The sequence below is a fragment of the Strongylocentrotus purpuratus genome, unplaced genomic scaffold (assembly GCF_000002235.5).
Source record: "Strongylocentrotus purpuratus isolate Spur 01 unplaced genomic scaffold, Spur_5.0 spur5_scaffold_6, whole genome shotgun sequence".
In the NCBI taxonomy this organism is placed as follows: Eukaryota; Metazoa; Echinodermata; class Echinoidea; order Camarodonta; family Strongylocentrotidae; genus Strongylocentrotus; species Strongylocentrotus purpuratus.
Window position 1 is genome coordinate 48,799,909 of NW_022145612.1, and position 27,038 is coordinate 48,826,946.

A 27,038-nucleotide genomic window follows, 5' to 3' on the forward strand; every position below is an offset into this window, starting at 1 on the left:
TATCAAAAAAGCTCAATTCTGTAGATGTGAGACCAATGCCAGTAAATAGTGAGAGGAAGCAGTGGAATGAACAGCCTGTCATAGTTAAGTCCAACTTAAAGTTCGTCTTAGTCTTTGTGAAACACCTCCCAGGTCGTAGATGATAACAAACAGGGGGAGAGTAGTATGTTATGTAGTAAACAATCTGTGCGATAATAATAATAATAATAACACTGTGATTTAGTTTTTGACTTGCTTTAAAGTCGAAATTGACATATTAAGTACCTGTTTAATACTATTATTTGATACTAAATTATGCTTAAAATTGTTTATATTCGAGTTTCGAGCAAAATAATATTAGTTCTCTTGTACAATTGGACTCATTCTTATTTTTCTTCGTGTTTATCGTTAGAAAAAATGTGTCAGTTTTAAGAATGCCATTATGAATTTAGTTTACTGCAATGTTCAGCCTATTGAGTCACCACCTGAAAGTATATTGGAGATATTCATTATCATTCGTCTATTTTGCTCTTTGTGGTCGTTAGACTCAACTGATAGAGCTCTAAAAAGGAGAACACGATGCTCCCACCGCAAGCTTCGTATCCTGAATAGAATATTCCTGTTCAGCAGCATAACTACACATCTACCGTAGATCTATTGATTTCCGCTCACAGGTGGATCGTTACTTTGCGTTTCAAAGGACCACAGCTGCACTGAGAAAGATGCCTTCCGCAAAAGGGATGACATCCAATTGGATACTTGTTTTCCTCTTCCCAAAGACTTGTCACATATCAGATCCATAACATGGTATAAAATAATCACCCTCCAGAAGAAGCAAGTGATACCCTACCAGACTCCCTGCGCTCCCGCACAACCCATCAAAATATGTTTACGCACAAATCCTCACTGCACATTCAATTCAGCTTTCCGTCAGTATCCATGATGCGGTTATTTTTCTGCAGATATCCAAGATTGATTTCCCAATGGGGTAGCAGTTGGTAAAAGAAAAAATTAAATGATTCAACGGCGAGCACATCGCGTCGACGTCACATTTTTGACGCTGCGGGGGTGACAGGCGATCATTGTCGGAAATAAAAACTTGGTCTGTTCCCCAAGATGATTGTCATCAAATCCTCACAATTGCATCAACTAATATAGCTTCAGGCCCATCACATGCACATGCGGTTCGATAGATTTGGATCGAGTTTGCTATTTGCCGCTAATCAAATCCTAACAAATCGCATCCACAATCACATTTTGAAGAGAGATTTGATCATTGTGCTTGGCTGCATTCATCTAGAAGTCCAAAACCTGATGTGCGTTTTGGGAGTTTTCATGTGCAGTCTCTTTCACAAACAAGATTTGATTGAGTACATACTTTATTGTTTTCTCATGTAGCGGCTAGCATCAAAACCTATACAATCTAGCACAAAATGCCATTGGCATGACGACACTTTCCCAAGATGTACAATTCTATCTCCATCTCGTACCTCACCAGTGTTAGATTTTCCACGATGCTTCAGAAGACGACCATACACGATGAGCCTTTGATTTCTGTCACACCTTTGGTGCCGGGTCACCGATGGGTTAGATTGATCATGACATGACGGGCAGAGTGATTGATGGCGTTAAAATGGCGCACTTTTACAGGGTGTTCACGTGGTCTCGGTTCGCGCCCTCTCCTTATCACGTGATTGTCCGTCCATGAACCAGGTGATATTTCGTGGTGACACAGTGGTTTGACCTTTCGTGAGGGTGACGAATGATGGCCATCGATGTCGTTTTCATAGCATCAAGTAAAATAACGGTCCAAAGTAGTTTATGATGATAAACAACCCTCTAGGATAAACTTTTTTCTTCCGTGAAAAGACAACGTACTTCAGTTTATTGACGTTGTTGTAAGTCCATATTCACAGCTCGCGTGGTGCGAGGTTAGAGAGGGGGCATTGTCGTGATACCATCGCGAAACCCTTGAGTGATTGACGAAACCACATGATATGCAATACTCTGTATGAAGGGTGAGATATCACGTGTTGGACAACTGCAGTGGTTATGTTTGATGATCATAAAGATGACACGTTAGCTGTCCTCTGCTCAACCAACCAGCATAAAACCATATTTCACTCGCTCTATTCAACTTAGGTGTTAAGTCCGATACATAGTGTCACCGAATATGCCATTAATGAAGTTAGTCCAATGTTTGCCTGCAATGCAATGTTTACCTTAATCACTTTACATAGCGAAACGATGACACTCCTCGGAATCAACATCAACATTCTAGATGTCATCGTGTAACGATAGAATCAAATTTAGTTTCATCTTGGCGCTGTTATAAAATTTCCTCTTCTTTGGGTATCCGAGTCGATTAAATCTGTCGCTGTAGGACTTCGATTGGACACGTGTTTTATAATATATTGCATTATGGGTAGGTGAAGTCATATTACGTCACAGATAGGCTTGACTGGTTTCTCCATCGGTGTCTTGGCTATCGTAATGTGTTGCGTGAGGTGTTAATTTGATGCCATGCGGTCGAGGTCTTTGGACGGAACCTGGAAATTGGAAAATAAAACTGAAAATTTAATTAGGAGCCAACGGAAGTTCGGTAGTATTGTTGTAACTTTCCCGACGTCCTAAACAAAGTAACATTAACAACCTTAATTATCTCTGAGTTGATCCTGGAAAAAGTCCAAGACTGAATCATTTAACCGCCTCTGAATGGCACCATACAAGTGCTGTAGATCATCATCATCAATACGAAATAAAAATTAACCAATTCTTTCCAAAGTGATTAATATCAATCATTTGCATTTTTGCGTTAGAGTATATCACTGCTATAGATCAAGTGAATGGCCTTTTAGATCACTCTTGATATTCATTCACAAAGGGTACACTCTGGTTGGCTAACACAAGGAAAATTTTGGATGATTGAAACAATGCTACTGTTTAGTGTGCAGTTCTTTGCTACATTCACTTTTCTAGCATATTTGCTTATTTTGTGCACTAGGTTAGAGAAAACTTCGGGTCGAGAGCAGTAAGGTAAAAGGTGTAAACACTATTCCTATTTGATATTGATCAATGAATCTGTGTATCTCCAAACGACTGAAGACGAAACAATGAAATAGTCAAGCGAAACTAGAAAAAAAAAATGGTCTCCTTTTAAAAAGTTAAGTGAATCGATGTAGGAATAAATTGGCCATAAAGCAGTTCGTGCATATATTTTGTACAAATTTCATCTGCATACAATTATTGACATAGACATTTCTTAAAAGAAAAATGCTCACTTGCGTATCGAAGATTGTAAATGCATTTTAAAGGCACACCTAATGGTTTTCAACCTGAAAGCATTGTGCTTCTCGAAAATGCACAAAGTTGTACCTTCTCTAAGTTCTCGCATTTCGTTTCATAAGATTCATTTATGGTTGCCTTTATTCTTTATATGGATAAAGAGGTACTTTCACTTGATTTTACCTTTTTATGAAAATGAATTTGAATGAATAAATGTAGATGCATGGATGAAAAAATGAATGCATGTATCTTTTCATATCCCCGTTTTACCTCATCAGTGTGATTCTCTCCATAACTACAATTTATATATTAGGTAAAATGGACATTCCTCATACAGTGAGGCAAGCAAACATCAGTACGTTTTATGTAATCACAAACACAAGACACGTAACAGCAATACACGAAATGCTGTTCCCACTGGCTATTCTGCTTTTCCCACACCAGCCGTGACAAGGCACATTTACCACACACTACGTGCTGTGTCATATTATGCGTGGTTAAGTGTAAGCATAGCACAGAAGCGATAGATAAATATGGAGTATATGGGAAGAATCAGTGGGAACAGCTGAAAACTCTTAGAAAAAAAGTGACATTTAAGAATGAGATGGATGCTATTATATGAGTTCATGCATGCAAAGCTCGCGAGTGCAAAATATTGAATGAAACATTGTCGGAAAAGTCTGAGCAAAAGAAAATTGGATAAATAGTGGCTTTTTGTGCAGTTTGGCTTAGGAAAAATAGATAAATGAGTAAACAATTACATGATAGGAGCACTCGTTACGATAACACTTTTTTTTAACGTGATAGTGAAATGTATCGGGGTACTGCTATAGCAGAACTAAGGATTTTTTTGCGAAAAACATCCACAAGTTTTTTTTTTTAAAGCCCCAAAGACAATAAGAGGTAATGAATAGCAGGGAATTTTCTGTTGGGGATTAAGAAATGGGTTTATAAAAAGTGGATTTGAAACAATAAGATTTGTCCAATACGGTTTAGGCTGGGTTTGTTCTAAGTCGGTTAAAGCACTTTGTTCGCTTTCAAAAATCAGACAATCCGTGAGGCATGATAGCTCTGCCTCAAGATGAAACTTTGACTATTTTGGGGAACAGAAAAGCATTTAAAAATACCCTCTAAATGCATCCACCTGCAGCTAGGTTTGGGACTAACCGCTGTTGTACAGATTGTGATTGTTCACCTCGTCCCGGAACCGTGTGCCGTCGTATTGCGAGCGTCGAGACGAATGGGAACTGAGTCTACGCACGTTCTTGTGAGGCTGGAAGACGATGATGTAAACTTTGGGCGCGAAGAGACAGGCGAGCGCCACGGATGCACATATGCTCACGGATACACACAGCGTCGTCGTCTGAAGCTATATGTGGTAAGATATCAAGAAGAAAATATAAATGAAGAGATATAAATTAGAAAGAATAAAATCACCTGTCAAACAGATAACGCTGGACATCAAATTCGGGAAAAACTTCGTGTTTATTTTACCAAGTATTTTAAAATTTGTCTTACACAAACAAATATACATTTTACACACTAAATAATAAAAAGATACAAATACTTATCATAAATACGTGGGAAAATGCGATTACTTTGATAATTGACAATAGATACAGATCATTTTACTCTTTTAATAAAGAAATTATCATGTGCTGCGTATGTAGGTTATAATGAAATGATATTGTACTAATATATTGATGATTTAGGCTAAATGGGAGGAAAAATATTCCTTGGAAAAACATTGGAAATTAAAAAAGATAATGTGGAACAAAACTAGAAGTAACACTGACATTTAAGAGAAACACTGCGTCAGGAAGTACTTAAAAATATGTTCTATAGCGGTTTTATGGTAATTTCAGGTTTGTCAGATAAGGGTGAACCGTTTTAAAACATCAAAAGTTTATGATCCTTGGGTATTAAATGCAAAGTATAGCGACTTTGCAACTTTTAATTTTTTTTTAAGAGGGGGATACCACTTGGATCCGCCTGTAATATAGTAAAGACCATGCAGCTCGGGCATCTAGAAATAGATAAGACGCTTTTTCAATTGTTATGATATCTATTTCGGTCATTTTTTCCTTCATTTTGCTGAAAATCAGATTTGTATAATCTTAGACTTTGCATCTTTTCAAACTTAATAAAATGCAGCAGTGTGATTATCTTTCTACATGTGTAAAATGTGTGTTTCTTTTAGGGAAATTGAGAAATATCAAGATAATCAATAAGATGCTAGACCTCTACCGCTTAACCTTCAAGAGAGGTGATTAGACGAGGAGCAAACACTTTATTTCTATCATTATCTTTAAAGTATTGGAATGTTTTCCTTTTAGCAGCTTTAATGGGAGATTTGAAGACGGAAGCTTTTAAGACAAATGAGCATGAAAGCTTTTTCCTAAATTCGTGAAGACTCAATGTGCATATAAAAGTGTTTTTCCAAGTACCAGTCTCTTACATTTATACTCATTACTCTGGTATGTTTGACATTTTCAACGGATGGATATTTATAAGACATTTCCAAGAGTATGAGAGTCTTGAAAGTACACTTTAAACTTCAAATTTAAGACAAATTCAGATATTCCCCATAAATGTGATTTTTTAGAGTGGTATCTCAATACCTAAAAGCATAATAGGTCTTGATATTTCACTTTAATCTTGTTTATACGCATCTTATCATCATCGTCGCAATATATTTCGCCTTTTCCAAAATGTCTTTGCTTTCTTTCATGTCAATATATCTGTCAGATTAAGATGATTTGCTGCATTCCTGTCCTACGTTTTCAAAAATGTCTCCTCGTGGAGTAGAGATGTGTTTTGAAATTGATCATGGAAATGCAAATGGACACCCGTCACGTGGTGTGTTGCAAATCAAGAACCTCTTTCTCAAGTTCGAGGCCAGGCTATATTGTGTAAATCAAATTTACGCTCATTCGATAAGCCTCAAGCAGAGGCATAATTTGCTATGACCTCGTGCTTGATTTCTCTCCTTGGTATAGTCGATCTTGCTGTGTTGGGATTAAACAATCGGCACGGGAATGAAATACCAAGAAAACGGGAGAGGAAATATATACCAACGCTACTGTTACAACTGACGCTGTTGTTGAATTATGATATCGATCAAGTTCAAGTATGCCTATGTCATTTGTGAGGTACTTTCCATGTTATTACTCTGCTGTCTTGATTCATCAGTGAAGGGCATATTCATATCAAATGAAACAACGATGGTGACACGTTTCGCAATAACAATTTGTCCCGAAGCTTAATAACAATACATGCAATCGCAGTCTAATCCTTGTATAATTATAAACAAATATTGACAGGACTATATCCGATAAGTACTTTATAATATCTTGTTATTTAAAATCCGTGCGGTATATTGATTAGTAGATAATGGGTGGTATTCCGGTAGCGCGTACTAAGTTAGCGCGTACTTAGTTCACACTTTTATGGAGTGCCTGTTGCAAACTAATTTACCCTGTACAGATTATTTTAATCCTTCAATGAAAAGTGTCCAAAAAATTAATTTTGCAATGAAATGGGAAGAAAAAGATAATATGAGTATGAATTGAATTTCAACAAAGTCTTTGGTAGATTATCTTTCGTCATGAATATTGAAGGAGGAAGATGAAACCTAGCATTCCATAGAAGTGTGAACTAAAATTCTTGTTTAGTCTGGACTTAGTCCAGGCTTAACTTATGAGAATACCACCCAATAAGACTTTTGACTCTTTCTCTCTATCTAAATGTAAGATATTTTAGATCTCCGTCTCTGTCTCATTATAATGTCTGGTGCTTTTGTATGATGTGTGTATTTCTATCTTCTCTCCCCTAACCGATTTAATCGTAGGCGTATTTATCCGTCTGTTCTCTGATCCCTGGATCAACCAGTCTGTCCTTATTTTTGTATATTGATTTTTCTAAAGCAACTCCTTCGGGTAACAGTATAAATATTGTAGTTTATGAGGCAATTAACACAAAATATAGGCTACAACATGTACAATAATTTTATAATGTATATACCAGCATGACGCTATTAGATAATATACCGGATGGAGCGAATAATTTCTCTACAAGACTTGATCAAAGGATATATATACGGCAACATATGTAATTTCGAGGCTTTTGTTATTGTTAAGCAATCCCTTTGAATTGGATATTGAAACTGCAAACAATGAAAAAGGCAATTTACGCCATACCTTTACTGATTAATTAAAACTGTACTCTCTCTCTCTCTTTCTCCCTCTCTCTTTCTCTCTAGCTCATACAGCTGTAACAAATGGAAAATCGGGTCAATTTATGAACAAGGGGGAACAAGCTTTCCGCTCCACGCTATTTATTTCCTAATACCGGTTTCACTTCAAAGGTATTCGAGTATCATGGGATAACATACTTGTAGCACAACAGCTGCTTATTGATTTCAGGTAACGTGTTTGTCTCGTTGAAAAGAAATTTATCTTTGTAGCATATACATTATAGAATATGTAGTTTTATTAGCACGGATACATCCCATCCTCTCCCGGGTGTGATGTATGCTGTCAAATAACCACGATAGACAAATTCGACGTAGGCGTTCAATAAAAAGGGCTTGCTAGTTAAACCGCAACTAATGTGAGCAGTTTATTAGTTCGATTCGTAATAAGCCATTTCATCTAGCGATCCTAGAATGTTCGAACTTTAATTTGTTGTCTGAGAAGGATTAATCCCGAATTGGGCTTTTCGGAAATTGATAGAATATAACGTCGGCTTTTGGGCCAAAAGGACACTATCACCATGTATTGTCAAATGGCCATAATGTCCATTTAACGTTGAGATGACGATAAAACACTTATTGTATGGCCTATTAAAACCCAAAGCACATCTTTCCTCACCGCATACTCCAAGACTGTTTCAAACGATCACTCTCTTTCTTTTTTCTCTAACTAACTCTCAGCGTCCTTTTTAGTAAGTAGTCTTCCAATTCTTCTTTCTGTAAGACACGCACTCTCTCGCTCTTTCTCTCTTTCTGTAGACACCTCCAAACTATATCCTTGACGTCACATTATTCTCCTCTCCAGTGATTGATGCGGTGGACTTCAACTTTCTGCAGGTGATTTCAGCGGTACATTCTGGGACGTCCCGTCGAACTCCCGTTGGGCTTATACGCACTTGCTTCACAGGACTGGCTTGGAATAAGAGTCAAGATAGACAAAAGGCAAGAGTGGGAGGAGAGGTGATCATCTCTATCTTTCATTCTCTCTTTCTCAAGCGTCTCATTCTTTCTCACTCTCATTTAATCTATCTATCTTTATTTCTTTCTATCTATCTATCTCCATGGACTGTTCGATTCGTAGTCCAGTGCACCTGCGACCGATTAAATTAAGAAAAGTCTCACAGCATCACAGTCATATCGCCTGCTGCACATTGCAGCGACAGCCTAGAGTACTGTTTTAATCATCGCAGCCTCCCCCCATACACACACTAACCGCAATCTCCATATTTGTGTGCGTATGTGTGTGCGTGTGTTTGTGCGTGCGTGTGTGTCGCTCAGTCTCTCTATTTCTTCATTCTTACTTTCTCTCTCCTCTCTCGGTCTCTCTCTATCTATCTATATATCTGTCTATCTAATTTTCCCCATCATTCACCCCCCCCCTCTTTCTCTCTATCTCTCTCTCTATCTCTCTCTCTCTCTCTATCCATCTCCATCTATGCTCTCTATCCATCTCCATCTATGCTCTCCCCACACCTCCTTCTCGAACTGTCCAATATAATGTCTGACATTCCAACCTCCTCAAAGTCGAGTTGACGTGAATACCTTTTGGCTCTTCCTTGCCCTTTATCAAACTTACAGCAAAGAGACATTCTGTCAATTCAATATTGAATATTAACGAATCTCAATTCGTCCTTGAAATGTGACTTTTTCTTACGCCTTGGTGATGAATACAGAATCTGTATCGCTTTCTCGTCAATAATAATCAATGTTATTTGGGTTTAAGACCGTGGACGTGCTCTTACAGGTATATCATATTGTGTTTTATCTTCAATTCATCGCACTTCATATTCTTTGGTTCATTGGGAAAACGTAAAACACAAGGTGTATAACATAACGCGATATACTCAAAATAAATTATTGGGCTCCGTGAATGTGTAAGAAGAGTATAACAAAGTTTTCGTCTTTTAAATTGAAATGAGAATGACAGTGGGTGAACGTCAATCGTACTTTCTAATAGAAGAAGATACCATGGTGCAGACGATTTTAAATCTCCCTTTCAAATGTCTTCACTTTACGATAGTAGACTCCTGAAGTTACCACTTGTCTACTTCCCTTGTGAAGGTACCCATTTACCCACCCTTTGTCACGGAAGGAAGGGCAGATAGCCATGGAGCGTCGCATCCTAGCTAATAGCTAATATCTCTAGGGTGTGAGCGAATAGCATGCGGTGCACCGTGAAATCGGAAAGGTCTTTCTGAAAAACAAAAGGGGTTTATGCCTAGCTTGGATGACCTGTAATACCTCTTAGAAACCTACCCTGCACATTACACCGATCTTACTTCTGGGATTGAAGTATGCTTTTTCTCTTACTCGCTACAAGGTACATTGTTTAAATATGTTTGAAATAAAAGCTAAAGTGAATTCGACCGTTAGGTGTATCCTCTCTAGAGCAAAACCATGGTATACGCAATTTAAGTGGTGGTGGAAAATACAATTGTTCATCCTTAAAGTGATTTCTCCCTAAATTCTATATTCTTAATCTGGCGCCCTATCCATATTCTTCGCTTTTGAGGCACTAAAGGACTTGAGAAACCATGGAAACCTTGCACCTGGAACAACCCCCATTCCCAGCTCCATTTGTTGTAAAATATTCAGAATCTTGTAGCCCTGCAACCAAAAGCACAACCTCCACGAACGAGGTGAAGAGAAAAAAGGCAAGAAGCTAGATCCTAACGTTGACCTGAAGGATTGAAAAAGATCATGTTTTGCCGCCGACTGCAGGCGAATCCTGTTATTTCGTGGTATACACAAGGGTGACGTGGCCAGGAGGGAGAGTTTTGTTACAGTTCCTATAAGAATTGAGAACATTGGACAGAAAAGCAGAGGCATGTATCAGATGACTGAAATCAACAAAAGCTTTCCTGAGCTTTTTATAGTGTTCGGCACTTGGGGGCTGTAGGTGTTTTTATAAAAACTTCTTTCAGAGATTCAATTCTAATAACAGTAGGCCTCACTTTGTGGAGGGAAGGGAATTCGTTGAAATGTAAAAAAAACAATTTTCTACTCCAGCTGATGCCCATAATTTTCTCCTTAGATTTGACTTCTTCCTTAACAAATGAAAAAAGAATCTTAATAACATTCTCGAGACTGATGATACGTCACAAGGAGAGCAAAAAATATAATCTGACAAGAGAAAGAACAATCATCTTTTATGATCTTCAACAATTGTAGAGCAGATAGATTGATGGCTCAAACGTTGCGACTTTGCTCGACCGATATCAGATTTGATTATGTGGAGAGAAACCTCGAGGTGAACTTGAAAAAGAGACTGAAGAGCATTTCAAATTATTTTTGTTTTCATATCCTCACAATCTACATAGAGGAATACAAAAATTAGCAGTTTCGCTGGGACAGATTTTCTTTACGGTACTAAAACGTTGACAGAAACTGGTAAACTGTAAGGAGTCCCTATAATACTGTTCTTATGATGATTAAGCTTAGCCAAACGAGAAAACAGTCTCGTCAAAAGTGTTTCCAAAAACTGAAACTTTACTAGAAGAAAAACACGATAAAGTAATGAAATTGTCTAAAGCTTTAGTATCGCATGGCACATATATGATATTGTTGGATCGATTCTTAATATCTTTGGATTTGATTTCCCTTTCTCTTCACACAATTACATAAGAGTGTGATATAAATCGTGCTGTATTACAACATTTTTGTCTCAGCAAGATTTCGGGTTCTTAATGGGGTTTCAGTTAAAAATAAAACATTTATTACAGTAAGGAAAGAGAAACGTTTATACAGAGATCATGTGACGACTCTCGAACAATTATAAGTCAATGTACACATCTACCATTTTCATTTATTTTCATATCATTATCCATGTTAGGAAAAGGATTGTTGTGCTAAACTCGGTTGTTTGTGTTCATTTTTCTTTAATCAAACTGCGGAAGCACGCGACCATTTTCCGTTCTGAGTTCTCCATCAGCAATCAAGTTAAGATGGTCACATCCCAAATCAGGGCTCGTCTTCAGAGATTGGCTAATCCCTTCTTCATCGTTCTGCTTATTTTGATGTGCTCTACGGCAAATCCAAACAAGCCTATAAGATAAACCAGCTCTTAATGCGCGTGTCTATGGACATGCGCTTAGGTGACGTCACCTCCAAAAGCCTCTGGATGATTGAATTGATCGGTCAGTCATCGTGAGATATAAACAACGGAATTCTTGAGGAAACTCCAGCGGAACTCAGTCACCACAAAAGTTCACCTTCACAGCTCTTCGAAGAATAAAGCGAAACGCAATCCCTGATCACCTGTCAAGTCTTAAAGACTGTATTAAAATGGCGACACCCATTCTTTATCATCGTGGACAAGTGTGGAGATACCGCACATTATGACACGTGCGACTGTTCAGTGTGGACCGTAATCAAAGCCACAAAGATCCATAGATGATTCCTAAGTGCATGATTCGTTTGACATATGAGAGGATGCTTACCTCCATTTTCTAAAACCCAAGCACTTAATGCACTCATTCGTAAACATAATCAGCCTCCCAGATGTAATTGCTGGCTCTGATATCTTAGGTATGTCCCCTCGAGAGGAATAAATGAAATGGAAAGTACACGTGCTCTGACTACCAAAATGATCGCCATATCACAGTTGTCACTTCATTGCAACTATGATATTAAAGTGAAATTTTAAATATTCATATGTGATATCAGAAGACCAAATATTAAATCATGTATGTGATACAAACTTTAAGATATACTGCCTATTTATTTTATCTCCTTAAAAAGAGCGAATATATTATCGTACCATAGTTATATAATGATCTCATAACACGATGACGGATCTTTATATGTAAGATATAAAATGAGACAAAGATATCAGAAAGATACTTTTGTGCGATATCCTTCACAGATAAAGAAGAAAAATCCTCTCACAATTTGTTCTGCTTTGTTACTCCATGTTGGTCAGAAATTAAAACCTGGTAATCGAAATTTGAACTTCTGATTCAGTAATCATCTGCATGAATTTATGCTAAAAATACCGAATCGTGAAATGTAATCCACAAGATGCTGTAAATGCATTAATTTCTACATCTCATTTTTCAATGAAGACATTTTCATTGACATTAAAAACCCGCTTTACTTTTAAGTCACGTGAGACACAGTTGTGCTCCACATACTTATATAGAGCAACCAATTATGTCTTTTTCGACTTCGCCTTTACAAGTACACCAACCTGTCCCCATTTCTCCCCTATCCAACTATTTTATTCAGCGATGTACGAAATATTCCCAAGTCACGTGATCATGTTCTCATTCACAGCCTTATTACGTCGCGGTCACGTAGCAAGACCCCACTCCCAAGAGTTTACCCACGGCTCCTGGTTGTCACAATGTTGACTCGACTTCTCGACAACGGCAGATTTTTATCGAAATCTTCGACCCCAGTCACATTTCACGAGACAACATCAGCAAGCGAGGCAGCGTTTCGGCATGTCAACGAAAAGAGAGAGAAGGGGGAAGATGTACACAGAGAGATATTCATCCTTAGTGGTTCAGCATGGGACTACACACTGAGGGCGCACTATTGTCACTGGTAGCAGAGCCATCTATTTAAAACAAAAATCTATTCATTTGAAACAAAAAAAATCTATACACAGAGTTTGGCCAACCCGGTTCGAGTTGGACACAATAAGGCGACTAGCTTTGTTGGGCAAGCACAAAACAAAAGGATATACGCCATGTTGTGACCCAGTGAAACCAAGTTGGCCAAACTCTGTGTAAAGATGGCTCTGACTGGTGTTAAAATCGATAAATGTGGACATGACTCTAAGAAACTCTTCTCTACGGCCAATCGTCTCTTGAATCGGAAACAGAACTCTCCACTTCCAAGACATTCTGATAGTAAAGAACTGGCTCAAAGATTTATTCAGTTCTTCCGCTCCAAGGTTCAGAAGATCCAAGACAGTCTCACTCCTGACTTAACTCCACCTGATTCTGTCACGTCAGCATCCCTCGAGACGATTCAACCTACCACCTCCGATGAGATACAATTACTGCTTCATAGATTGCCAGCTAAGTCGTGTAAACTAGACCCTGTCTATACTGTTCTCATTAAGGATTGCTCCTCTTCATTTGCATCTGTTATCTCACAGATTGTCAACTTAAGTATTGTTCAGGCATGCGTACCTTCTGTTCTTAAAACGGCACACATTCTTCCTTTACTGAAGAAACCCAATCTTGATTCTGAATTACTAAGTAATTACCGTCCAGTTTCTAATCTCCCGTTTTTATTTAAAATACTTGAGAGGGTGGTGTTCTCTAGATTAAATGATTACTGTCTCGATAATGACCTCCTTGACCCATTTCAATCTGCATACCGTCCCCACCACAGTGTAGAAACTCTCCTTGTTAATGTATCCAACTTTATACTCCAGGAGATGGATGGCGGAAAAGTAACTGCTATGGTACTCCTTGATTTGTCTTCCGCCTTTGACACTGTTAACCACACTGTTCTGGTGAATACCCTCATGTCACTCGGTATTAAAGGTCAAGCCCTGGAATGGTTTAAATCATACCTGTCATGCCATTCTCAAGCTGTCTTGATAAACGGCTACCTTTCAGATTTTGTACCACTTACATGCGGAGTTCCACAAGGCTCTGTGGGCGGGCCCACGCTTTTTTCGTTATATTTAACGGGTTTGAAGAGTATTTTTCATCGCCATTCTCTCTCTTATCATGTTTATGCTGATGATATTCAAATATATACTTCTTTCAAACCCAATCAAAGCAATGCAGCCAGCGCTATTCATAACATTGAGACTTGTGTACAAGATGTTCATAATTGGTTAAACTCACATTCACTGAAATTAAATCTCGCCAAATGCGAATTTATAATGTATGGTTCTGAGACTCAGTTAGAGAAGATTTCTTCCATCACTTCAATTACTCTTGCTGGACATGAAATTACCCTATCTAATGTATGTCGCAACCTTGGTGTGTTTCTCGACTCAAACATGAAAATGTCTACTCAAATTCAATATGTCTCAAAATCAGTACGTTATCAGTTACGCAATTTGGGTTTTATTCGTAAATATCTTAACCGTGGTGCCACTGAGAAAATTACTCATGCTTTGATTTCTTCTCGCTTGGATTTTGGTAATGGCCTTTTGTTTAATTCGCCTCACAACCTACTCGCAAAATTACAAAGATTACAGAATGCTGCTGCTCGTGTCGTGACCCTGTCCAACAAGTACAGTCACATCACACCAGTCCTCAAATCACTCCATTGGTTGCCCGTAGAAAAACGTGTTGTTTTCAAGATTATTTTGCTATTATTTCACTGTATACATGGCTCTGCTCCGCAGTATAACATCGGCTTGATTAAGCATTACTTTCCTTCTAGACAGCTACGTTCTCAAAACTCTGGCTTACTTGTTACTCCTAGGGTTAAAACAAAGTGGGGGGAGCGAACCTTCGCTCATGCTGGGCCTTCGTTATGGAATACTCTCCCTCAATGGGTTAAGAATAGCAGTTCTGCTGAGGTATTAAAAAACAATCTTAAGAAATATCTGTTTAATTTAGCTTATAATTGATTACCATTACCTTTCATGTCTGTACCTTTCCTATCGCACTTTGTATAAATGTATCATGTATGTATTTCATCTTTTGCACAAGCTGCGCCTTGAGCATTTGACTGTCGAGTGGATTTGGCGCCTTATAAATCATATGTATTATTATTATTATTATTAAAAGAAGAGGGCGGGTTTGGAAGAGCGTTGTGGGGTGCGCCTGTAATCCAGCTATCAATGGAAATTACAAACTGATTCAGTCGAGGACGCAGGTTCGGAACTGAGTCACGTCTTCCAGATGGTGACGTTAAAAGGTCGGTCCCCAGACGTAAATAATCATATCTGGGAGGTGTTTCACAAAGAGTCGCACTTAGTAAGTCGCACTTAGCGTAAATCTCACTAAGTGTGACTTACCCTAAGTGTGACTCTTTGTGAAACACCTCACAGATTGATACACGTCTGTAAAAACTCAATACACATCCACAAGGTGTGCGATCGTCTTCTTTTTAAGCCCTACGTTTAGATGCGGACATAACCCCAACCCCATCCCACCCTTATTAGCTACGCCTTTGCTCATCCCTATTCCGAAAGTTCACAATAGTCGACCAGGGGGGTGTTTCACAAAGATCCTAAGTTGAACTTAACTCTAAGTTGGACTTAACAATTATGGAAGGCAATTTGTAGCCTTAAAATAAGATATATTCAAAAACAAACATTCAAGTATTTTAGACTTTTCATAAATTCCACATCAAGAACATGAAATCTCCAATGATAATAGAAAGTATGAATGATTTGAATCAACATTTTATACCTTTAAAATAACTTTTACAAAATATTTTCATTGATGCTAATGGCTTTCCATAATTGTTAAGTCCAACTTAAAGATAAGTTCAACTTAGGATCTTTGTGAAACACCCCCCTGGTTTCGGCGAAAACACAATCCACACTCTTTAGGCATTCTTTGAAGTTTTAAAGACTTTCTTCAAAAAATGGATCCAAAAGAAGAGTTGTAGTATACAGCCAAAACCACTGTGTAATCTATAATGCCTGATATCCTCTATGTCACTTTATTAGAAATAATTATCAAGTGTTAATCAGGAAATGAAGATAGTAATAGTAAGAAATAATATACACATGTACATATAGGTCCACCCTACACCAGTTTGCTAGACACACCCTGTTATAAATCTGCTTTCGAATAACACAGCTTTTCTTCCAAAAGATTCTTTGAACGAGACACTTTTGAAGATACTCATTTTCACCATATAAGATGTAGGGGGTGAAGATGAATATATAGGAGAGAGGAACGAGCGGTTGCAAAGGGTGAATGTCCAACTACATCGTCTCGTTTTAAGGTACTTGATTAAATATTGATAATAATCCAGAGGGTCTACAGCGAAGGGCCTGTGCGCATATTTGATGCCCTATCCGCTCTTAGGGGGATTACGCCCCCTCTTTATCAATTTCTAGACACGCTTTTGTGGATCTGTTTCCTCTTAGGCTATACTTAATCATCATAAGAAAAGCAATATAGGGATTCCTTACAGTTTACAAGTTTACCGCATCTTCTGCCTCATTTGACAGATATGTCCTCTTCAGTGTCCATTGAATCCTAACATTTGTTCAAGACATATTCATGATGTTGGAGAGATACAATACATATCAGACATGAACAAAACAAAATATTATTGTTTAAAAAACTCTTTTTATAAAAATTGAACTCGAGCTTTTTCATTTCCTAGTAATAACTTTTTGCAATTTTTCAGAAGGGTTCTTCATTACTTGTTGATGATCTTAAGGAATCACTTTCATTCCGTTCACAAAGTTCGCGTGTCGTCTCAGACAGTCGGTATCTAACGGATTAATTCAAGTACACACTCTCGAGAGCGGAATCGACTTTTCCTAGTCAAATTGACAAGACTCAACCTTTGTAAATAGTAACATCTCCGCGTGGCGCTGCTTCTCTTTTTTGTTTCTTATCGGAAACATCAATCCGTATTCTTGACGAGCTAGCGTCGGGTTTGCCATATCCAATGATTGTCTCTCAAACAGTGGGGTGCGGAACATGACTCTGAATAACATAGAAGCATCCTTGGAAGAATCAACAGGGAATTTTATTAGCCCATCGCCTGTTTAAAGTTTGTCCAAATGCTTCGCCGATAAAAATGAGAAAAACAAGTAAGGAAAAGTGCGAGCGCGCAAGCACCCAAAGGTTGCGTTTATTGGCCTGCAGATTAGAGGGATTGCAAACTGTGGATCAAAGATCATGAACTCAGTGATAATACATTAATAATTCGGCAGACTGGAAGAAAAGTGTGGAAAACATTTGGCAATCACCAAAGCAACGTCATTAAAAGTGTTAAAATTAATGGGCTTAAATTAGGACAGAGTCGTAAAACATCATATTATGATCGGACCTGCTCCACTTCTATGTGTGTGCCCCCCCCCTTTCTCTCTCTCTCTCTCTCTCTCTCTCTCTCTCTCTCTCTCTCCTATCTCTATTTGTCTTATTCTCTCTTCGGCTCTTCCTCTAGTTTCTCATATGGTAATTCACCATCCATGTCGCATCGTTAAGATATTATTCTGACATACACACTAAAAATAAAAGGTACAATTCTGCTACAATTGCAGCCCCCTCTGCCACATACGCGTGGGTGGATGCACATCTGCACCCTAATTGCACCCTCATTTCTAATAGTGTGTAGGTGTACAAGGGAAATTCCCCCTAGTCTATACCTAGCGAGTAATAACCACAACAGATTGCATGGGTAAAAACAGGCAATCCCAATGGGCATTTACAATAGTCTAAGTCCGCGCCTCAGCCAGTGATTGAGGGTTCGTTTGTTTTGAAGCAATTATTAGGCATCGAAAATAAATAAATTTAAAAGAGGGGGATTTGGGGGTGAAAAGGGAGAATCTACGTGTGCGTGACATTATCATAGATGGTAGGGCGTAACGTGTGTGTGGGCGTGCGCGTGGGTGCGTGCGTGTGTGTATATTAATAAAATATGTGTGCGTGTGTGTGTGTGTTTGTAAATGAGAGAGGCAGAGAGGAAAAGAGAAGGGGAGATGCGAGAGGAATGGATATAGAAAGAGCGAGAGAGAGTGGAATGTCTAGACATCAAATCTTATGAACAGGTAACTCTGCAAGGATAACATGAAATTATTTACAGATAATATCGCTTATGGTTCCTAGAGGCCTACATGTTAATATAATCATAATTGTTGCGCAAATGTATCTGCTTGTTATCATACAAAAAAAAACTTATGGCGCGATTTAAGCCTTATTGTCTTTGCTACAACCACACCGTAAATCTAGCGTTTACATCTGAAATAAAGTATTAAAAGTTCACCATTTGTACAGGTAATGAACGATACTTTCGAGGTTAAAAAAAATATTGTGTATCTAATCGTTTAGTGTTTAATTTCAATACCCACATTTAAAACACCATTTATATTGCTGTTCACGTCGTGTTAGATATTATGCTCTCGACAAGAATGTGTCATTTATTTTTTTAAGACGGGAAATGTGTAAATGGATAGATTTTCCAAAATTCCCGATATACAAACATTCAGCGGCTGTTCGAAACAGCATTTCCCATTTTCCAAACGGTAACATTATATCATGTATTGTTGTCACCGGCGGGGTCTTTCAAAGAAGTGTTCAATGCAAGTTCAAATCCCAGCGAGGGTGCCATGTGCTTCTAAATCAATTTCATAAATACATTCTAACTATTGTAGCATATTGGTTCTTAATTTCCACTGGGGTTTCCTGGCCTTGTTGATTTAGGAGTGATTGCAGACCGCTGGGCATACATCTGAAGGAACACAGGTATTAATGCCTTTTTCATCCCGAAAGCTAGGCAGCTTTCTCGCTAACCACACACATAAATGCGTGGACCGTGATTTGACAACTCAGGCATGGAAAGCTAAAAACGTGTTAACTGGAACGTGAAATTCTGAATTATGTGAAATAGATTGCGTATCGCCATCAAGACGTACGTGGTAGGCAGGCCTACTCCAATCCTTCCCGATATGACCAATGAAATGAGGTTAAGAATTGTCTCCCTTTCCTTCCACATGCCACTAAAAGTTGATAAATATCGTACTCCTATCCGTAGATTCACATTGACATGTTTTATTGCTTTCTTGATTAATGAGATGCTATTTTCTGTACAATTCAAGTTGAACAACACATGACCTTCTCTTTTATTTCGATATAAACATAAAAAAAGGCCGGTAGCTATACTTCTTCCGTAAAAATCTATCGATTTGATTTCATTAAGCGTTATTACGCAGTAGAGGGTAAGATGCAATGTTTTCCATGCTTATGCGTTTACCTAGTATATATCCTCTTTGGCAAATACATTCTACATAAATTATGTTGGCCCGCAGGCTACAAATAAATTGTAATATTGGTTCATGGTATGAATCAGGAAGATTCATATAATTCTGCGCTGAGTGGAAGTAGTTCACAAAATGTGTTTTTATCAAAGTACTTACTAAAATGTCTTTGATATTTATTAGTTATGAAGTGTTACTCATTATAAAATATGATAATGTGATCTATATATTCACATATTTATCTATGTACTTATATAATTTATATATATATATATATATATATATATATATATATATATATATATATATTATCCTTTGAGTAGGGAAATACGCCACTTAGCATTGGATACAGTTCTTTATGTTTCATTGGTCATAACATTAAAGCTTGAATAGTAAAGAATGTCACATTTAGTCACATAGTATGACGTTTAATATTACCTTCAATATTCATATTTCCAAATAAAATGATTTTATCTACATAATTATAAAAACAAGTAAAACATTCGTCTCTTAACGTTTAAATCCATGCTTACTTTAAAAACCTGATTGTAATTATTGACACTGCTCTGCCACTGGTACAATGACATTATCTCTATACACAGGGGATGCATGGCCCTCGGACATAGCCGCATGAAATGATTAATGTGAACTCACATGGCTTGCAGGAATTGCAGTCTCATTTGAATGAGACGTTTGCGTTACCTTCCTAGGGAGTTCTACCTGGAAAAACCAATAAACTTAGGCTTATGAAAGCATTGGTTTAGGTGATTTCATGATCCTAACCTAAAGCGACGATTAACCTTTAACGTGAATGAGGAGGATGGGCAAAGCGATCCACTCGTTAATCTGTCCATTAAGCCCGCCTTCAATATATTGATAGTTTTGTGCAAAATGTGACGACAATTCATCACATGTCCAATAAAGGTTGTATACCCTCCAGCGGCTGTATTTACATACAAAATTAAAAATTAAAGAAAAATCATGAGTTTGCAAAGCAAATAGAGATTTGGTTACAAATTTGCTATGAATGGCACATTATACGTGTATTACGTGATGAAATCCAATTTGTGATTATGACATTGAGTTGCAATACTCGACGCTATTACGTCAGAAGTACCCAGGCCGGTACCATGAGGTCCGGTCCTAAGGGACATATCATCATAATATGATATCCGTGACGATCTGACGAAATGGCTGAGCCTTCAGAGCACACAAAGCAAGCATATATAGTGCCTACTTGATGAAATGAAATTCCCAGTTGTTAATGCTCAACATATTTATCTCTTTCCCCTTAATTTCAGACAAGAATAGTCATAGACAAATAAATCTGGAATATAGAATGGCTATTGAGAAGAGTCCACTTAAGGCAAAAGTGATAAACATACATGCATTGTTCCTCTAATTCCAGGAATGCATCCTTTGGTCACATATTGATCTTACATGGAAAAAGATACTCTAACGATTTGCTTTGAGCCGTGAGCACCCCTTCAGTGGTATACGTCGCCCTAACACAGTGTTATGGCCTCGCGTCACCATGGCATTTCTTGCGAGAGCCGTTACCCAAAACATGTTATTTGATGTCATTGACGTTACCTACGGCAAAGTGTTTGAATATCGATGTTGTTGTTTTTCGTGTTGTTGTTATTTTATTTACGACTCATTCGTTATCCCTGATAACCCGTCAAACTACACGTACTAGTTTTTGAGTTCATGACTTTTAGGTAAAGCAACAACAGTATATCGTGTAAAGTGTGTGCTATATTTTCTACACGGATTTATGAATGCATTTATATTTAGGAACTTATAATCATTCCTCCTCAACCCAACATTCGCAGACTTAAAATGGAAAATGAAAATCTACAAAGTCATGTCCTGGAGTAACCTCAGTCCCTCAAAGAAATAAAAGAGCACGAAGTCTGTAAATGATATTTTGTGTATCATTTGCAATGATCTCACTGACAAATGGCTATGCGTTTATTGGCTTAATTGCACCTTTCGGTTGGAGGCGCACAGGCTATTACAACTATGTTGTAAAAAAGGACATAAATAGATCAGGGAGAGAGACAACACTAAGAAAAGCCAAGGCAGCATCTACATCAGTGACTTACTAATAGCTCGTATGCTAATGATATATATGATCATATCTATAATAGGTTGCTTTGTAATAAAAAATATTAAAAGCAGCTAGTGACAAAGTGTAGTCATGTCGAGGAATAAATATTTTTGCATGCCAATGTACAGACTGGGCTTCATGGGTCACCTTGTTTTCTATAACTCTGTAAAATATGTTTAATACTTTAATACTTATGAGAGAATAAAATAAATAAATCTTGAACAAATCTTGAAATAAAAAAGTATAACCGAATGTGGTGGAATCTTTTATTTTGTGTAGATAGATGAGGTCGTGTCCTATGTGCATTAAACTATCCATTCGACCCTGGGAAATGGTGAATTTCTATACTGTACATGTAGTACCAATGACCGTATGTTACACAAAAAGCACAGTGTGATCGCTCATAACCAATGCATACCAAACATATGAAGTATTTGGGCAGAATTTCTTCAAATGCCAAGAAGAATATGAATATTGCACTCTATACGCGGGATCTTAAATCATATGATAATCTCATTTCATATATCACTAGATCTTTCTTGCGGTACAAACTTGATCTTAGAATTTGATAAAACCATGGTTAAATGAAGATAAAACGAATTGCATTTTCTCGTGAATTAGTGTAATGTGTCTTCACTATGGTTACGAAAAGTAGTAATATAAAGACTCGGTCCTTCTCAGACCAAATGGAATGGACGCTTTGAGAAGGACAGTAGTATTAAAACACTATTCACACCACTTTAAGTTCATATGTAGTTATGCTTGCGATTAATATTCAGTCCTAGGTATTAATATATAATGGTGACAGTGTCGGCTTTTGACAATCGCACAACAGTTAATTTTTTTTTAAAGGTTCAAATTTTCCCTTGCACACGAATTTAAAATTGTAATAATATACAATGTAGTGGCACAAAATGCCTCTCTAGAACCAATGTTTTCATACATTTATTTTACCCAAACCATGGATAAATTAATGAACTTTACATTCTTTTCACAAAATAATGTATAGGCCTAAGAAAGATGCAACATAACTTTTTAGTGAGGAATATTACAATTAACATATCTTAGTGTAAATGGGAGACACAACGTTATGTTACTTACATTTTATCTTTAAATGTTTAATTTACTGAAAAAAATCTGAGTCTGACCCCAATAATGACAATAAATTAATTGGAGATTTGCTAATTTATTCCATGTACCGCGTAAAGTGAACGAGGTTGTTGTATAACTCAAATTATTCCCTCAGAAAAGACTTGAGGGTAAAACGCTGTTAAGAGCATCCTTAACCTTTACTTGTGGGGTTCGTAGGTTGAAAATCAATCTCTCATGGATCCTTGTGGCGCTCTGTGTTTCCACCCTCCCCCATCTCTCTGTCTCCCTCTCTCTCTTTCTCTCTTTCTCTCTCCGTTTCTACTCCTTCATCGCAATGTGAAGTTATTTTGAATATGTGGTGATCCCAGCAGTAGTCATGACAATTAAATGAAGTCCCAAGTGTGACTAGCCTTATCTTAACCATTCAAAAAAATAACATTTATGAATGTTTGAGACCCTTTTCTATCATTTTTTCGAGATCTAAGTTGCACCGATGCAATTATTTTTAAAGAGACCTATACATCATCATTTCAGTGACTAAGATCCTTACATCCACAGTTACCCTCCAACCAATTTTTGCTTATTTCCATACTCTATTCTACGAAAAGACCTCTCATTTCCTGCTTCACCTCTTGAGAGTATGTGGAGCAGCGAAAATGCTTTGATTCGAAAATGAACAACCACTCAATTCCTCGTTTCGAATGGGACGCCGGAGATAAAGTCTAGAACGTGCTGTACGTGAAAGATGCTTTCTACCGTAGATGTAGATTTAGTTCGGTGTTGGGGAAGTGGCGCCGGAGGAGGCGATAGTCACGTTGTTACCACCCACCGACTGCTATGCCTCCAAGATCAGACGAGAAAGATGACACCCTTTCAAAGCGACCCACTGGTAATGGCAGTCTCGTATTACAGTTTCGATATAGTTGTATAATTACGTTTACTCTTCACTTTATCCTACAGTAGGGGTATTGAGAAGCATGTTATCTCTCAATCATCACTAACGCCCCAGTTCCATGTTTATGAAAAAGGAAACAACTTTATTGTGTGCCGCGGGACTCGCCTTTTTCTTTGTTCGGTCCTATCTTTTCAAACAGAACATAACATGGAAAATATGAAAGAAATCAGCTTGCGGTTTGTGGTAATGAGCGTTCGTATTGTCACAAATGTAAGATCATTATACATCAATACATCAACTTCACATGCTCCTTTGTAATTTTTCGAGCCTGTGCAAAATGATAATAATACTCAGGCATTTAATAACAAGTACTCTCAATCACCTAATGCATTTGTCAACTACGCAGATACTGTGAGTAAAACGACTCAATATCATATCCATTAAATGAGTAAAATTGTAATGGAAATGTCTATCTACGGTCTTTCTGCGTTCTCTTGCACTGCTGTTATAATATTTTTATTGGCGTGAAGTAAAATATGTTAAATTTCTTAGGACATGTGATATCTCGGGAATTAGGACTACCAATATATATATATCAGATCATTTGCCTATATCTGAGTTAGAATGTGTATATATATGTATTTCATCAAAGTAATATTTTATCTTCTACATGCATTTACGATATAAAAGTATGAAAATTACATTAGGTTTTTTTTAATAAAAAGATATAAAAAAACAGAAGTAAAGGTATACTCACTCTGAAGTCATCTTTGGTAACGAAGTAAACCGGGACAAAGGCAAACCACACGATGCAGGTCGTGTACATTGTAAAACTAATAAACTTGGCTTCGTTGAAGTTTTCAGGTATCTTCCTTGTCTTGAAAGCATAAACTGTACACATTGCTATTAAAAACATATCGTAGACTAGCGATAAAACTAAGCTGATCTCTGTTATTCCACATTTAAGAATCGCTTCTGATCTATCTTCCGCGAAACGGGTAACCGTTGAGGGCGGGTCAACTGCTAACCAGACTAACTCCCCGAAGATCTGGACACTGATGAGTCCTAAGCATATGACGAGCTGCGAACATGGACTAATGTACTTCGGTCGTTGGGCCGACCTTGAGGCGCTGTCAAAGATCCGTGCGATACGGCTTGTCTTTGTCAGCATGGCCGCGTAGCATATGCTGAAGGACAACCCAAGACCTAGTCGCTGGATAGAGCAGACAATGACCGATGGTTTGGTCACGATGGGAATCGTCATGCTGTAGCACATAAGGATCCCACCAAGGAGAAGGAAGCTCAGCTCGCGGCTGGATGCCTTGACCAGCGGGGTGTCCTGGTACTGAAAGAAAATGATAATGACTCCACACGTGACGATGATTCCCGCCAGTGAAAAGCACATCGGAACGATGGTGTACACGGATACCCAATCCATGTGCTGCTTGGCTAGTTTGTAGCACGTTGTGAGGTCTGGAGTCGGCCAGTAGCCAATATCACAGGGTCGACAGGTATATTCGTTCTGCAGATACTCCCAAGGCTGACACTTGATACACATCCAGCAACATATCTGATCATCCTGGATGAGTTTCACTTGACCAGGACCACATGGCATGCTGCACTGAGAGTATGGTACATTATGGGAATTGTAGTCCCCTAGTTCCGGGTGAAAATGAACCGCTGACAGGTTCATAGATAGAATATTAGCCCATTCACCAACCTTCACATACCGATAATCATCAGTACCTTCGATTGGTCGATAGTTCATGACGTCGTAACGTCCCAGTCCATCTCCCTGCGAATCGAAGCTAACTTCAGTATCTGCGAGATCTGCAACGTAAAAATACATGGAGTCAATGACTTATTTTACTGAACATATTATTTTGTCAACAAGAATACAATAATTGTCCTGTCTAACAAACACCAGTGAGTAGGCATCCCGGTAGAATGAAAGAATTTGAATTAATTTTTGCGAGAAAAAAAAAGTTGTTATATTAATAATTCGCATTCCTGAATCAAGTGAATGACGACATTTATTACTGCATGACAGGACTCACCTACAAATGTTGTGTTAAGAATGTATTCCTTAAAAAGTTTCCTTCCATCTATTGGCAGCATGTTATCACAGAGTTCCTCCGTGTGTGGGCACATGTCAGTTTGCATCGTATGTAGAGCATGTGCCATGGCAAACACTGCATCCACGACAAACTGTGTTTTCTTTTCTTGCGCATGATTTGCTTCATCCAGAACATTTTCAGCACACGGCGTCGATGTATTTACACTATCTCCAGGTTCCAATAGGCACTGGAACTTCTGCTCCCAGAAATCTTTGAACCATGGATTCCGCGTGTTCGTCCTTGGGTTAATACCTCGAAAATATTGATCGAACCCCTTTATCTTTTTAGTTTGGAGCTCGATCGTGATCGCTCCTTCTGCAACAGTCTCTCTCCCGTTAACAGGCGTGTCTTGAACACCCCACCCATCGCTAGCAACCCATATAAACTTCTTCGAAGCATTAACGCGAAGTGCAGCTTCCAGCAAGTCGCGTGCATCCACATCGCGGGTAAATAGAACGACAACCTTGGCTGCCTTTTTCTTGATTAACCGACTAATGATTATGTCATAAGTCATAGCATCGGGTGAGTAGGGGATTTTTTCAGAAGCTGCAATGCAGATGTTCCTATGCAACCGCTCTTTTTCAAACTGATCCATTCCAGATTCGCCGTACTCTCCAGAAGACCATACAGTTGAAACGTAAGTCCAGTTAAAGTGTGATAAGATGTCTGCAATGGCTTTGGCTTGGAGTGTGTCCGGTGGAACTGTCCTCGCGAAAAACTCAAATCGAGACTTGTCTGAAAGACGAGCGCTGGTAGACGCGTAGCTGATTTGAGGAATCTCAAACAATCTCAGTAAATTGGCCACTTGCATAGATACGGTAGAGTAGGATCCACCTATGACACCCGCTACACTGCCAGCAGACGTTGATGCTACAATAGTGCTCTTATTTAGACAATCTGCAGGATTCGACGTTGTCAAAGAAACCCGAACAAATTCAAGAGACTGCTCTAAGGCAAATGTGTCTATTGAACAGGTGTCTCTCAGACTTGCCCCTAATCTGATACCGGGTAGGATCGTAGAATCATTGTTGATCTTGTCTATGGCAAACAGCATAGCTTCGACTCGCTGGATCCCTCTATCCTCGTTGATAAGTCCACACCTCTCGTCATCGAGTGATCCCACGTTTTGTGAACCCTTCTCGTGGATCGGAAACAATCCTCCAATCATAAGGTCTCCAATGACCTTTGCTGTAATACCGGACTTCACGCTTGAACCTAGCTTTGCACACGTAGCGAGACACAGCAGTAAAGTCAAGATTAGGAGCATTGTGTGGGCGCTAGAAATCATTTTAGTGCCGGAAAAGGCTGGTGAACGCTTGAAAGTGATGGGTCCCATAGAGAGCTTGAGCCAAGGTGGTTGAGCTCTTGAAGATTGATGAGGAAATAATATTGAATTCTTCCTATTCGTGGGTTTCCTCGATTCCACTTTAGTGTCACTC

At 38.3% G+C, this 27,038-nt stretch overlaps 1 protein-coding gene across 2 annotated transcripts; it reads right to left on the minus strand.

The window, feature by feature from the left end:
* On the minus strand, positions 1-27,038 carry LOC579746 (metabotropic glutamate receptor 3). Of its 2 annotated transcripts, none has more exons than XM_030972878.1 (4): positions 25,540-27,038; positions 24,240-25,312; positions 4,460-4,633; positions 1-2,528 (listed from the first exon to the last, which is right to left on the minus strand). In XM_030972878.1, the coding sequence occupies exons 1-4, from the start codon at positions 26,933-26,935 to the stop codon at positions 2,490-2,492; spliced, it is 2,682 nt and encodes an 893-aa protein (XP_030828738.1). In that variant the 5' UTR covers positions 26,936-27,038; the 3' UTR covers positions 1-2,489. The 2 variants fall into 2 exon arrangements, with proteins under 2 accessions (XP_030828738.1, XP_030828737.1); XM_030972877.1 differs by having other exon boundaries at positions 4,432-4,633.